Raw genomic sequence first — 15,938 nt, forward strand, 5'->3', positions numbered from 1 at the left:
TCACTAGGCCACTTGCGAAACCTACCCTTTAAGTTGTATGTAGAGGTTACTTCCAGGGCTGTCCCTAGAATTAATTATGTGCCTTGAATATTCTTTAAAAGTTTTATAGTCAAATACAAAGCACCATTTACTATAATTGTCCAATTAATGGCACAATTGGCCTAAACATCCTTTTTTGTCCCTATCTCTCTTTCACTTAAAAATGCTACCGTGGTGTTGATTTATATAAAAGATCTCATCCTCCGACTTCATGTCTAAAGGATTTACAAATCATTCTCAGACATAGTCTCACTTTTTTGATAAAAGCGAAGTACTTTTATATATGCGTTTTAAAGAAAGCTAAGTCAGTATATAACTAGTGTTAATATAGCAACAAGGCAACTTGTATATCTGTAGTACTATTTATAAAATAAATTACAGTGAATAATCATTTATTAATTTTGTTAAATGTGTAATCCTTATGGAGAGTTCTAGTTTTATGGCCCGAATGTTTGCTTTCTTTTAGCAACAAATGATTTGCAGTGGGTGAATTATTGTGAGAGCTTCATATCAGAACAAACTTCAGCCTGAACACAGTACGTCCAGGAAATACATGAAGTGAAACTGATCCAATGTTGTCCCTATTGACAGTAAATTGAACGAAGTATTAATCATTATCATTTTCTTACCTGCTTCTCCAGCTTTTCCCAAAAGCATTGGACGCAGGTTGATAACCATTCTTGGTTGTCAATTGGTTTGAATCCAAACATTTGTAGCATTTGAATGTTCCTTATTCAGTGTGGGTTTATGTCCAACCTGCCAAATCCGTGGTGTTCTAACTTTCCAATGTTCAATATCAGATTCATTAGATAAGGAAAACTAACATTTCAAGATAGTTATTTCAAGTAAGGAAAACTAAAGTTTTGAGGTAAGGTGCGTGATTCACTCACACAATTTCATAACAATGTTTGCAACACTGAAAAAAATTAGAAATTGCTGTGCAGGTGCTGTGGCTCTGCCTGAGGTGTCTCTCTACATACACTGATTGCCACATCATTGTGTTGCTTACAATACCGACACAGTAGTCATGTAATATAGGGATTAAGATTTAAATATGGATTTGCTGTAATACTATTCTTGATGGTTCTTGTAAAAGGATGTCTGTGCTTGTCTTATATGGTATTTGCAGTTTTGTCTTTTGGATAACCAAGAACTGTTTGCCTTTGGGATTTTTTTGTCTCTTTTTCTGTTGTATATTTCTGCCTGCCCTGTTGAACTTCTGCTGTGTTGCCTGATCATTTTCTTGCCTTTTAAAACTGCCTATATATCTGAGATAATAAAATTCAGAAATATTTTATTTACTACTTTGTTTCTGAACTTCCTTATCTGGATCTACCTCTGTCTTAATTGTGTCATATAGCCAACTGTATACTACAGGCGTCTTGCTTATTCATGTTGCTTTTGAGTCTTGACCTACTGTAAACATTGTGAACACTGGCTTTAGAGAAATTGCTGAAACAATGAGCTGTTTCAGGGCATGGTAAAAATGTAAGCATAATAAATATGTCAGACATTGGCTGTAGCTCCTTCATTTTTGAGACTGCCACAAGTATTGTTACCAGGCACCGTAATGAGTTATGTGGTATTGGGAATAACAAGAACATGAAGGGAGGCCTTAAGGGCAATTCCTTGGTCCTTACATAATATAACTACATCTTTTGGAGCCATTCCTTGGATTTCTTAAACACATGCACTATATTGTCCTGAATCAGAAATAATGTAATGTAGTATATTTTTGTTGTAAAAAGGTAACCACACTCTGTCTACTCAAGAAATATATAAAGGTAATGTTTCCTGTGAGTAAGAGGCTTCTAGCTGTACCTTGCCCTAAAATTTATAAAACTGTTCAATTTACAATAAAATCTAAAATGAAGCACATATAGTAATGAAATAGTATTAAATATGTTTGATTTGCAAATATTATAATGCAGACACTACTGATATATTATTACCAAAATTAACTGACTGTGACAGCCAAAGAAATCTGTCATTGTAGAAAAGAAATAACTTTGTATGCTAACATGCATACAATGAGCAAACACATTACAATGAATTATCTAAGGCATGAAGTAGCCATTTTGGTTTCCTTTTAAAACTGGCCAGCTTGTTTCATGCTGAAAGTGAACCCATTCCATCACTGTAAATTTTATCAACTCCATTGTCAAAACTAAAACTGAATTTCATTTCAGCCTGAAGTGATCACTGATGTGAACTGACAAATTCTTGCTTAGTCTTCACCAAAAGCTTCAACAAATGTTACAAGGCTCTATGAGATTAACTTAATTAAACTGAATTATGTTTAACAAACCTCTGAAGTAAATTCAGGTGACTTTTTAAATAATTATCAGTAGTTATTATTAACATAACATTAAATATAATTCAACCCTTTTGATTTTTTTAGTTAGACATTTGCTGTGAAAGTTAAGGCTAGAAGAATTTTTTTGTTGCCAATTCCAGCTGTGTAGTATCTCCAGTAGCAGTCTTTAGCTTATGAAAGCCATGACCAGCAGTGATACATTCAGCATTAGTTGGCTCAGCTAGTATTTCTTAAACAGTACCATGGATATTTTGCAACCTCTAAAGTACACTACACGGAATGAACCTTGATGGAAAACAGGACAGTTGTTACAAAATTAAACAAAGTGACAATGATTTAAAAACTGCTTGGACTGAGGCTTTAGTTGCAAAGGCCCGTTGTAATCAGAGTGGAAGAGTGTATACTTATATATACAGTAGTATGTTTTACATAAGGCATTTTGCATTAAGGCAAAGACTTCTAGGTATTTCACTATGCTATAAACCTATCTTGAGGGTGTACAGGAAATAGCGGGGCAGAATATTGTGCACCATTAGTTTTTATTTGGGATGTTTAAAAAATGAGTGATCATTGTTTTTGTAAGACCAGAGTTTATGAAGGAGGCTGGTGACAGCTGCTATGGCAATGCAGACTGTTCATGGATAGACAAGTATCTCTGCTATCACAAGGAGTTACGTTTGGTGAGAATATCCGAGTTCTTCATTGGATTTGCATGATTAGGGTAAAAACACAAATAACTGGCAATGTGGCTATTGCATATAACAAAAATTAAAATGTACTAATTTTTTTAAATCAATTAACAACACCTAAGTACTTGAACTTTTTTGCTGTTTTTTTGCATTTGCAGAAGCTGCCAACAAGAAGTTGAAAAGTACCATTCAAAGAAGCACAGAGACAGGGATGGCAGTGGAGATGAGAAATCGAATGGTCCGCCAGCCAAGCCGTGAGTCCACCGATGGAAGTATGAACAGCTATAGCTCGGAGGGGAAGTAAGTATGCATGCAGTAGTTGTTTTATACATTTCCATCAAAATAAACAGCCTATATTTTAGTTAATAAGTGATCTGTATGAACATTCATTGCACAATTTAAGATTTTCAAAACCTTTTCAAATAAGTTAAAACAGGTTAATTTGTTATTCTTTTTTGCTCTTTAATCACCATGAGTGCATCATTAATTATGATTATTTTTCTTTAAAGTATATACAGATCAATTTGGCACATCCCTAAAATCTATTTATTTTTTGTCTTTATTAAATTCAGGCACTTATAGGTTTTTGGACATTTGAGCTATTGCTTACTAATATGTATTACCTGAGATACACTTGTAAAATTTCTAGAGATGTTTTTCTTTCTTTGCTTGGTACACATCAGCTTCTGTTGTCTTAAATAGTCTTGCTTTTGCTTTTTACATTATTTATTAACTTATCGACACCTTGCATATTGTTTCTTGATCTTTTAGAGACAGAGGTGTCCTTAAATATACTGCTTAAGCTGTTCAGTTTTTTTTCTTTGTCCGTGCCATAACAACAAAGTCACACCAGAGATCACACTGCATTAAAAACTCAAAGTGCTTACATCTGCTGCATTCTTACAGCTTTAATTTGCATTGTGCCTTCCTCATACACCACTTACTTTATTTGAGTAAATATTCACTAGTCTCAATATACATAAATTAAGTGCAAAAATTGCCTTTACTTAATACAGTAATAAAAGTTGTGAGGTTTACATAATAAGTGAGGTTATGTCCATGCATGTCTTCCTTAAGCTAAACATACATATTTATTAGCTAATAAAAATATACCATTAATACATACTGAATGAACTGGACACAAATGTGCACTTAAAAACTTAACTAAAGCAGATTGCACATCCTAGAGCGTGTGATATAAAGTTAGGGAAGCATAACAAGTATAGTACATATGAGCTTGTGTCAAATTTGTGAATTTAAATAGGGGATGTGCTCATAATATATTAGCAGCATTGTCCAGGTAAGTGATTTTGAGGAAGGACTGTCTAACGTCTATCAATGATGTTTCTTAACGTAGTCTCCCTGAGGCAAATTAAATTATTTCAGGGCTCAATATCTAGGAAAAGACACTAACCTTAAAACACATTTTAGTATAAAGAAACAATAGCCCACCACCAGTAACTCCAGGATCAAGGTTTATGATTCCAAAGTAGTCAGTGTCTTTTCTGGACAAAGTAGGATGTGTGTGCAAATTTTTTGTTGAGATTTAACCAAGGATGTGGAATTGTATAAAAACACACACTCCCATGCACACCCACATTAAGCTTTATATATTAGAATTAATTATTAGTCCTGATGCTGGTAGAATAGGGTCTAGCTCTGCTACACGTAATTCTAGCATAAGTGTATGTGGCATTAAAGAGGTGTTTTTTGTTATTTAGCTTTTAAGGCATTAGTCATTTTTAATTATTTTTAGCTATCTCATTCTGCATAACAATGAACACTTTTACTCCTTTATGAAAATAAATATGTTTAGAAGAGTTGTAACTGGGGTGTAATAAGGAAATCAGTGAGTAGTGTTTGTGTTTCTTCAGTTACTAAGCAATTCTTAGATCAGTTGTGGAAATCCTCCATCAGCTCATCAAAACTCCATTAAACTCAATGACATTTTCAACAGTTGAGTGTGTTTGTTGCACACTATGAGAAAATAAAAGTTATTTACTCCCATTTAATCTAGTTTAGTGTTTGTTTCTGCCTTGCATCCTTTGCAATCAAAACACCCAACAGTATTGTGAGCAAGGCAAGAGCAAAACTTAGACAGGGCTTGAATGTATTGACAGGTACACACATGCACAGAAATACGGTCGCTTACTTACTGAAGACCAGGCTATTTATCATTTAACTTGACATGCGCAACTTTGAAATGTGGGACAAAAATCGTAGTACCTAGAGGAAAAAATACTCGGACACAAGGACAATGTGCAAGCTTCACATAGGCAGAGATTAACAGAAGAAACAATGCAATGATTATTGATAAATCTTCATATTATTCTCCTGGCTTAGTGGATGAATGCTTTATCAATTGGAAGATTTAATGAAGTTATGTGCTGGAGTACTACAATAGCAGGACCAGTTTCATGCAGCTAATAAGGAGAAAGAGTGTGTAATCTATGCTTAGAAAATTAAAGTAAATCAAACATTCAGTCAATGCTTATTTTATGTAACACCATCACAAGGCCCTTTACGGAGCAAGTAATTTTGAAATACAATTATACAAATCAATTGATTTGTAGATTTGATCAGTAGAACAATTAATACTCCCAAAGTCATCCATGTTTAAAAATATTTAGAATTACCCTCTTTTTGTTTTTATCGTCAATTGTAATTATCTATAATTTATTATCTGCGGTGGGCTAATACCCTGCCCTGTATTTAGGATATAGCGGGTTGGATAATGGATGGATGGACATTTGTATGCATAGCCCCATTTGCCCGTTTTCGTTTTTTTTCTTTCTTCAGTAATATTTCAGCAAACCCGGAGCTTGTCAGTTCAAATCCTGGTACTGACACCACTGTGTGACCCTGAGGAAGTCACTTCACCTGCCTGTGCTGCAAAAAACAAAAGTAATGTAACAAATTGTACCTCAGATGTTGCAAGTTGCTGGAATAAAGGCATAAATAAAATAGATAAATATGTATTATACACATAGGAACTATTCATTTATTTTCAGTTAAGTCATCTGCAGGAAACCTTTATAAATGAGGGTTTCTCCTTTTTAGATATTAGCAAACTGTTTCTTCTTCATTGAGGTTTTCTCTTGGAGAGCTTTTTTCATTTCATTGAAAATTAAAGCAGCAGCTACCAAAATATGTAGCTTTCTTATTAATTTTTCAACATTGTGTAAAATAACTTTATAAAGTAACATAAAAGGTTTAAATACTGGTTATCCTTTTACACTAAAATATTACTAAAGAGATGCAAAAAAAGTAAAATGCATATGTTGTTTTTCTTTAAGGAGATTAAATATTACTGAAGAAAGAAAAAAAAACACTAAAACAGCCAAATGGGGCTATGCATACGAACTTAAAAGGTTTAAATAAAACAGAAATATATACCTTTTATTTTTACTTCCTTAACTTGTGGAGGGTGTATCCTGTAGCAAAGCCCTAACTTTTTTCGTGAAAGCCCGTTTCAGTCAATAAGTCTTAAAAAGAGGTGTAAAGATATTGACAATAAGCTACGCAAACCCACCAAGACATGCAATCGTTTAAATCAAGGCGCGAGTCGAAAAACACCATCCCATACTATTAGTTAACGATTAACACATTTCTATATGTATTGTAAGCATACAATACAACTGATAATATGTTGCGCTTATTTATCTGGTGTACCGACATTTTTGCGCGTTTAACGGCTGAAATCTAACGTGGTTTGTGCCCTTCAGAATGAAAACAGTTTGCATTTACCTTTTTAATAACAGGCGAGCTTTTAAGCCTGAGAAATCACCCCGTAAATGCACATGTTTAATTCTTTATCACTTCAAACAACTGAACTATCCAGAACATTTCAGGCATGCATCCAGCATTCAAACTATGTATAAAAAGCACAACTGTTAAAGGAATTCAGCATTTCTTAATTGAAAATGTTCCTTTAATCCTCAACATGTCTCAATGAGTCGTTCTGGTGGTTTTACTTGATGTTTTGATCTTCTGGTTAATTGTGTTTGCAGTTGAGATGTTCTTTCCTGATTTATACTTGTTTTTTTGTTAATATTTGTTTCGCTGGTGTTAGTGTTCTGATTAGAGGTTATTGGTACTTTGATGTCTCGACGGTTTCTTCTTAGAACAGCTCCTATTACGCAATTCCGTCACATACTGGTCTATTGTTTCGCCGCTTTTCTGGAAACACGTAAAAAACTTGTGCCACTCAAATGTCAGATTGCGCTTTGGGTTGCAATACGTTTCGAATTTTTCAACTATTTTGTTCAATTTCATATTGTCTCCATCTTCTTCAAACTGAAAATTGTTATACACCTCTAGCGCCTCTTCGCCAATTACATGTAGAAGCATAGACGCTTTCATTTTTTCACTTTTCCTATCTGCTTCAATCGCAGCAAGATACAACTCGAATCTCTGTTTAAATCTTTTCCAATTTTCAGCTACATTTCCCTTTAACTGGAGATTTGGTTGGGGCTGTAATCCTTCCATATTTTATTTTCTCTTTTGCTAGAACGTCTTAGCGCTTTCTGACCACGTTTTCGGGTTACTCACAGACACAAGACTCGTTCAAAAGCTGAACCTCTTCTTCACATTACTCTTCCAATCCACCACTTCTGACACCATGTAGTGATCTTGTTAGGTTCGTAGTTTAATCAATACACAGGATTGAAAGATATAATAACTTTTTAATAGACAGACTTTAGAAACATTTACTGTACATGTTACTAATCGTTCTTTAGTTCACGCCCATTCTCCTACTATCATCGGCATTCACAGGCATTACTAATCATTCTGTAAGTATCCCTTAATAGACCTTACTAATCAACTATCATTACAAAATCCAACGTGGTTTGTGCCCTTCAGAATGAAAACAGTTTGCATTTACTTTTTTAATAAAAGGCGAGCTTTTAAGCCTGATAAATCACCCCGTAAATGCACACGTTTAATTGCACATGTGTTAATATGTATGCTTACACAGTATTAAACCCACCAAGACATGGAATCGTTTAAATCAAGGCGCTGCGCTACCTTCTTCCAGATTGGCCCCAAGGCGTTTCACGTGATTACGTAGGAGGCATGATGACGCGATACGCGACTCCGCCCCCATCCATTACAGTTTATGGACAAAAAAGAGGTTCCAGTTATGACCGTTACGCTTTGAATTTCGAAATGAAACCTGCCTAACTTTTGTAAGTAAGCTGTAAGGAATGAGCCTGCCAAATTTCAGCCTTCCACCTACACAGGAAGTTGGAGAATTAGTGATGAGTGAGTGAGTGAGTCAGTCAGTCAGTCAGTCAGTCAGTCAGTGAGGGCTTTGCCTTTTATTAGTATAGATTTACATTTCGTTAAAACGAAATCCACCTAACATGATGTTGCATGAAAGTTTGTCCTGACCAACAAAAAATATTTATTGTTCTGAAAATTTTGTTACTTCAGTATTCGCTATAACGGAATCTGACCAGTATATATTTGATTCTGGCAATAATGCACAAGTTAATTAAACTAAACTGAAAACTTCTGAAAGTAAATACAAAATAATAAATTATGATTACACTTTTAAAATAATTAGCACTGGACTGTGATCTGCCGTTAATTTTTTTTTAGAAGTGGCCCAGTTCCTTATTGACTTGTGTGTCCCTGCTCTAAATGAAACAGTTTTTCTGCAAAAAGGTTTCCTTAAATTATTTTGTATCTTAGGTAACAGATAAAACACAGGTATACAGAATTGCGGCTCATTTAAAAGTGTTCCTGTCTTAACTTCAATCACTTTTCGTACGTGGGCATGTTGGACTAAATGAGTGCTTGATTGTTCTTGATCCTTTATGGCTTTCATCTCCTTTCTCCCTATTTGTTGTATTACATTTAAATTTTTACCTGACATATATAACAGTCAGTTCCATGTATTGGTTTTTACCTTTTCATACTGTATGGTTGGTTATTTTTGTTTTTTCCATTTGATGTAATTGCATTTCATTTTATATATTTAGATTGTTTGTTTTTTATAAAATTATATAATTTTTTTAATGTAATTGTGTTTTGTTTTGGGTTAAATGCCAGTTAGTCATTTCTTGTTCTATTTATACCTTACACCATTATATATGTCTAATATGATCTACACTACTCAAAAACATTAAGGAAACACTTAAATCACACATCAGATCTCAATGAATGAAATATTTAAGTGGAAAATCGTTACTGAGTAATACAGTGTAATTTGTTGAGAACAAAAGGATGTAAAATGGTAAATGGAAATAAAATCATCAACCAATCAACTCAAAAATTTAAATCACTGGCTGATTCAACTTGCCTGAATTTCATCACAGCGGATCATATTGTGACTCGGTAGTGTGTATGGCCCCCACGTGCCTGTATGCACTCCCAACAACAACTGGGCATACTTCTGATAAGATGGCAGATGGTGTCCAAGGGGATCTCCTCCCAGACCTGGATCTAAGCATCACTGATCTCCTGGACTGTCTGTGGCTCTACTTGGTGGCGTCGGAAACACTTGTACACAACATCCCAGAGGTTCTCAATTGGATTCATGTCTGGGGAAAGTTTGGGGCAGTAATTGGCATCAGTGCCTCATCCATTAATACACACTCTGGCCACATGAGGCTGGCACTGCACCACGAGGAAGCCAGGGCCCACTACACCAGGTCTGATAGTGGCTCTGAGGATTTCATCCGATACCTTACAGCAGTCGGTACAGATGGAGGTCTGTGCGACCCTCCAACGTATGCCTCCCCAGGCCATCACTGACCCACCACCACACCGGCCATGCTGGATGATATTGCAGGTTGCATAACGTTCACCACAGCATCTCCAGACTCTTTCATGTCTGTCAAATGTGTTTAGCTGAACCTGCTGTCATCTGTGAATTGAACAGGGCACCAATGGCAGAGCTGCCAACTGTGTATTCTCTGGCAAGTGCTAATGAAACTGCACAGTGATGGGCTGTGAGCACAGATCCCACTAAAAGATGTCGGACCCTCATACCACCCTAATGGAGTTTCTTTCTGACTGTTTGGTCTGAAACCTGCACACCTGTAGACAGCTGGAGGTCAATTTGTACATCATTCATAGAAATGGACATTTTCTAATCCTCCTTGAATAGACATTTCAATAATACCTTTAGATATTGATTAGTAGAATTTGCCTAATAAGACTAATAGTTTAGTTTGCATTGCTTCCAAGGTGATTTCACTTTCACTAAAGCACAGTGCTGTGAACAAAGCAATTCTAAATAAGCCACAAGAAATGTCCATACAGAACTGATATGTAGATACACTTTCTTCAGTCATGTTTTTGGAGCTTTTATTGCATTCTTTGTAAATTATTCAAAGGTACAACATAAAGATTTTTTTCAGTGTTATACATTTACATGGAGATCTTGAATGCATCACCAAATTAGAACTTTTTTGAGACATACCAGAAAATATTCTTTTGATGTGCCTCAAGACAATATAAATAACTAAAGGAAGCATGAACTGGGTAAGATAAATGGTTGATCTGCTTTATTTTATTGCAGCTATTTATATACTTTCAGCCTTAATAGCTGACATATTTCTACAGTGCATTTACTATGGATTGAGGAAATCACTAATATTTATTGTGAATCCTGCTATCCCAGAATTCTCATACTGCCCTCCAGTGGTCAGAAAATTATACATCATAAAACGTGCTTTATGGTGATCTGATTTCATATATTAGATATACTGTAATACTTAACTTAAATGCATTGTTTCTGCTTATCTGGTTTATTTTAATTACAATGGGTATTTTATTGCTTCAGGACAAAATAGTATTTGATACACTAATTTTCTCCTATAAACAAGAAAAATAGTTTATCATCTTGCCTCATGGCTCTAAAGTTTTGGATTTTAATTTCAGCATGGATATTCCATATGCAGAGTTTTTATACTCTCTCTTTGTCCATGTGGGTTTTCTCTAGATGTTCTGGATTCCTATTCTAAAAACATGCAATTTAGTTTCACTGGTTACTTTAAATTAGAGTTTTAAGTGTGTCACCCTGTCCTGACTGGATTCGCCTCATGCACCCGAACATGTTCTGCACTGCAGCATTCTATTGCTACAACAAATACATTTTGAAAATTCATGAATGTATCTTGTATTGTTAACATTATTTATTGAAATTGTTTTTCCTTTAATGTGAGAGTGCCCTTACTCATCATTGCCAATTAGCTTTAAAAAATGTTGAATGCCATGATCTCAATAAAGTAAAATAAAGATCTTATTCCTTTTCTTTGTGTTCTTTAGTTTGATATTTTCTGGAGTAAGGTTGGGAGCAGACAGCCAATTTAGTGATTTTTTGGATGGGCTTGGACCTGCACAGCTTGTTGGAAGACAGACCCTTGCTACCCCTGCTATGGGTAAGATTTTATCGAAAAAATGGTAAATCAAATATTTCCTTTTAGAGAATGCAAGAGATACAAGGGTAAGTCAATAATTATCTGCTCTGTATTTCTAAAAAATTATAGCTGCAGTAGAATGCATTCAGTACATAGCCATTTTTTTTGTCAATGCATTGGGTCTAACTTTCCACAAGTATATGCCTTCAGAAGAAAAAGGCACACATACCACTTCTAATACACGTTGCTCCATTACACGGCAAGCATTATTTTGAAATTTTTTTTTTTTTTTTTGGACTGGTGCTCTTGGGTGTTTCCATTCCATACTCTTCCATTAAACCTCCAGTTGGAAGTGATGATCCAATGATTCCCTTCAAATATGCATCACCTTCATTACTATTGTGGTCCTATAAGACAATTTTTGTTTGCTCCTCTGTGAGCTATTTTGGGACCATCATGCACAGGCTTCATGAAGGCCAAGCCTGTTGTGGACAGCGACATATGCAGAACTGTGATTAATTTATAAATGTTTTGCCACTTTGTGTCACTCATCAGTTTTTCTGTATCATGGTACAAACTTGCTCAGTGTTGTCATTGATAGTGGATGTGAACTTCCACTCCTCCTTCATGCTTAGCACTTGTCCAACCACTGCTGAATTTCTCAGTCCGTTAGTAAGCACTCCTCCATGGGAAAAATGCTGTTTATATACTGTGTACAAATCCTTCTGTAGATTTTGACCCCTGATACACCTTCGGTCCATAAAAAGCAGATCTGCTGGCTGCTCTTCTCTGATGCAGATGTAGAGCAGAGAGGCCATGTTTGCTGCCAGAAAGCAACAAGAGAAAGTGACTGATCAAGGTTGAAATTTTACCACTTTGACTACAGACACACTGTGCTGTAGCAAGTTCCTCTAAATACAATACAAGGAGCACAACACACATGAGAACCTCCTACTCTTGGTAAGAGATTCATTCTAACAGGTTCGGAAATGGACAGAACTTTAGCCCTAATTGGATCCCCTTTGATAGAGGTGTCTTTTATAAACAGAAAAAATAACCACCAGACTAAATTAAGCCAATTACATAGAGTATGAATTAGGAAATAACCAACCAGAATTATGTACATATTCCATCCTTCCATTTTCCAACCCGCTGAATCCGAACACAGGGTCACGGGGTTCTGCCGGAGCCAATCCCAGCCAACACAGGGCACAAGGCAGGAACCAATCCTGGGCAGGGTGCCAACCCACCGCAGGACATGTACATATTCCCCTTTATAAAAATCATACACGAAATTGAACTGAACAAGTAAGCAGATACTGATTTATATGACCACACCCGTGAACCACTCCCTTTATAATGAACTGCGCGTAACCATCAAAGCAGAAAAGGAATAGAGACAAAAAAATGCCTATTTACAAACTGCACAAGAATATTAACAGTACATACATATTATATATACACACTTGTGTGTGTATTTATATACTGTATAATATATATATATATATATATATATATATATATATATATATATATATATATATATATATATATACTGTGTATAAAATATACAGTCATATGAAAAAGTTTGGGAACCCCTCTTAATTCTTTGGATTTTAGTTTCTCATTGGCTGAGCTTTCAAAGTATCAACTTCCTTTTAATGTATGACATGCCTTATGGAAACAGTAGTATTTCAGCAGTGACATTACGTTTATTGAATTAACAAACAATATGCAATATGCATCATAACAAAATTAGACAGGTGCATAAATTTGGGCAATCCAACAGAGATATTACATCAATACTTAGTTGAGCCTCCTTTTGCAAATATAACAGCCTCTAGACACTGTCCTCCTATAGCCTTTGATGAGTGTCTGGATTCTGGATGGAGGTATGTTTGACCATTCTTCCATACAAAATCTCTCCAGTTCAGTTAAATTTGATGGCTGTCGAGCATGGACAGCCTTCTTCAAATCATCCCATAGATTTTCGATGATATTCAAGTCAGGGGACTGTGACGGCCATTCCAGAACATTGTACTTCTCCCTCTGCATGAATGCCTTTGTAGATTTCGAACTGTGTTTTGGGTCATTGTCTTGTTGGAATATCCAACCCCTGTGTAACTTCAACTTTGTGACTGATGCTTGAAAATTAGCCTGAAGAATTCGTTGATATTGGGATGAATTCATCTGACCCTCGACTTTAACAAGGGCCCCAGTCACTGAACTAGCCACATAGCCCCATAGCATGATGGAACCTCCACCAAATTTGACAGTAGGTAGTAGGTTTTTTTTCTTGGAATGCAGTGTTGTTCTTCCGCCATGCAAAGCGCTTTTTGTTCTGACCAAATAACTCAATTTTTGTCTCATCAGTCCAAAGCACTTTGTTCCAAAATGAATCTGACTTGTCTAAATGAGCATTTGCAAACAACAAGCGACTCTGTTTATGGCGTGAGTGCAGAAAGGGCTTCTTTCTCATGACCCTGTCATACAGATGTTCTTTGTGCAAATTGCGCTGAATTGTAAAATGATGTACAGATACACCCTCTGCAGCAAGATGTTCTTACAGGTCTTTGGAGGTGATCTGTGGGTTGTCTGTAACCATTCTCACAATCCTGTGCATATGATGCTCCTGTATTTTTTTGGACTGCCATACCTGCTGGGTTTAACAGCAACAGCCTATGGCCTTCCATTTCCTGATTACATTCCTTACAGTTGAAACTGACAGTTTAAACCTCTGAGGTAGCTTTTTGTAGCCTTCCCCTAAACCAGCGGTTCTCCAACTGTGGGGCGCGCCCCCCTGGGGAGGCACTGAAACTATACAAGGGGGCCATCGAATAAATGAACAAGACATCAAAATTACAGTGCATTTTTATTTCAAATTTAAATTTGCAAGCATATAATCAACGAATGCATTATAACTAAAATTAAAATAAAACATTTCTAAGGCATAGATCTAATGACTAATATGTGCCTGCTTTAAAGTGCGAGACGTATCTGTCGCGAACATTCGGGTAACAGTAGATCAGGTGATAATGCGGCGTGACTGCACCACATTGGCAGCATAGCCAATATTGCCAAATTGAGTTAAATAATTTACTGCGTATTGGGTTATTTTCATGATACCACTAACAGCGATACTGTATAATATTTGTCGGACGAAAATACGTTTGTCTCGCGCAGATTGACTTCATTAGTGTCCTCGTTAATGAGATTTTTAAAAATTAAAACATATTTAATCGTTTCTTTACATAAAAAAATAATTCAATAAGAATAATTTATTCTTTGTTTTTGGGATTACAATTACTACCAAAATCCAAACAAGACATTTTAACAGTTGTTAATGCACTTTAAAAAAAATAAATTGCAAATATTTCATCGAAGTTAGCCGAACACATGCAAATCTTATGGAAGTAAAAATGATAGGATACCGCGACACCGCACGAGTATCATATCTTTGTTAGTTGTATCATGGGTTATTCTCATCAATCTTATATTATGCTGGGGGCACAGAATTATTCCAGTGTAGAAAAGGGGGGGGGGCGTGAAATGCGAAAGATTGAGTACCGCTGCCCTAAACCATGATACTGAACAATCTTTGTTTTCAGATCTTTTGAGAGTTGCTTTGAGGATCACATGCTGTCACTCTTCAGAGGAGACTCAAAGGGAAGCACAACTTGCAATTGACCACCTTAAATACCTTTTCTCTTGATTGGACACACCTGTCTATGAAGTGCAAGGCTTAACGAACTAATCCAACCAATTTGGTGTTACAAGTAATCAGTATTGATCAGTCACATGCATTCAAATCAGCAAAATTACAAGGGGACCCAAATTTTTGCACAGCCAATTTTTCACATTTGATTTAATTTCATACAACTATATACTGCTTCACTAAAAATCTTTGTTTGGAAAACACCCCAGTACTCAGATGTTCCTAGGAAATGAAAGATATACAGTATATATATATATATATATATATATATATATATATATATATATATATATATATATATGAGATGAGACACAAAAATAACTGGATTGGTAAAAAAAAATCTCTATTTATTGATGAATTACAGCATTCTAAACATTGTCACTTTCTGTATAATCCCCCCCATCCCGATGATCTCAACACTGCTTCATACGTATCTTCCATTGATAGAAACAGCGCTGGAAGTCTTCTTGCTTGAGGCCGTTCAACAGGCTTGCTGCTTTTGTCTTCACTTCACCAAGTGAAGAAAAATGTGTTCCCTTCAGGTCACTTTTGATTTTGGGGAACAAGTAAAAAGCACAGGGAGCTAAATCGGGCGAATACGGAGGATGATCGAGGACAGGAATGTTTTTGTCAGTCAAAAAACTGCTTTATGGAAAAAGAGAAAACTTGAGAGAAATTTAATGTTGATTTACTGTTTGATTTTTTTCACCCGACATTAACGTGGCAATTCGTGTACCGATTGTTGTGCAAACACTGACTGGGCTATTCACAGGATATATCTAGCCAGTCGGCAGTTTGATAGGACA

At 35.7% G+C, this 15,938-nt stretch overlaps 1 protein-coding gene across 38 annotated transcripts in view; it reads left to right on the forward strand.

Annotated features, from left to right (window-relative positions):
• rims1b (regulating synaptic membrane exocytosis 1b) overlaps nucleotides 1-15,938 on the forward strand; it is a 459,598-nt gene that overhangs the window by 436,703 nt on the left and 6,957 nt on the right. For 37 of the 38 annotated variants that reach the window (XM_051919562.1, XM_051919565.1, XM_051919570.1 and 34 more), the window contains 2 exons: nucleotides 3,204-3,345; nucleotides 11,326-11,438. In XM_051919562.1, the coding sequence (XP_051775522.1) occupies nucleotides 3,204-3,345; nucleotides 11,326-11,438 (255 nt within the window). Of the gene's footprint in view, nucleotides 1-2,833; nucleotides 3,037-3,203; nucleotides 3,346-11,325; nucleotides 11,439-15,938 lie in introns of those variants that run through there. The other variant, XM_051919594.1, reaches the window with a different exon arrangement.

Source organism: Erpetoichthys calabaricus, chromosome 15 (genome assembly GCF_900747795.2).
Source record: "Erpetoichthys calabaricus chromosome 15, fErpCal1.3, whole genome shotgun sequence".
NCBI classification, from domain to species: Eukaryota; Metazoa; Chordata; class Cladistia; order Polypteriformes; family Polypteridae; genus Erpetoichthys; species Erpetoichthys calabaricus.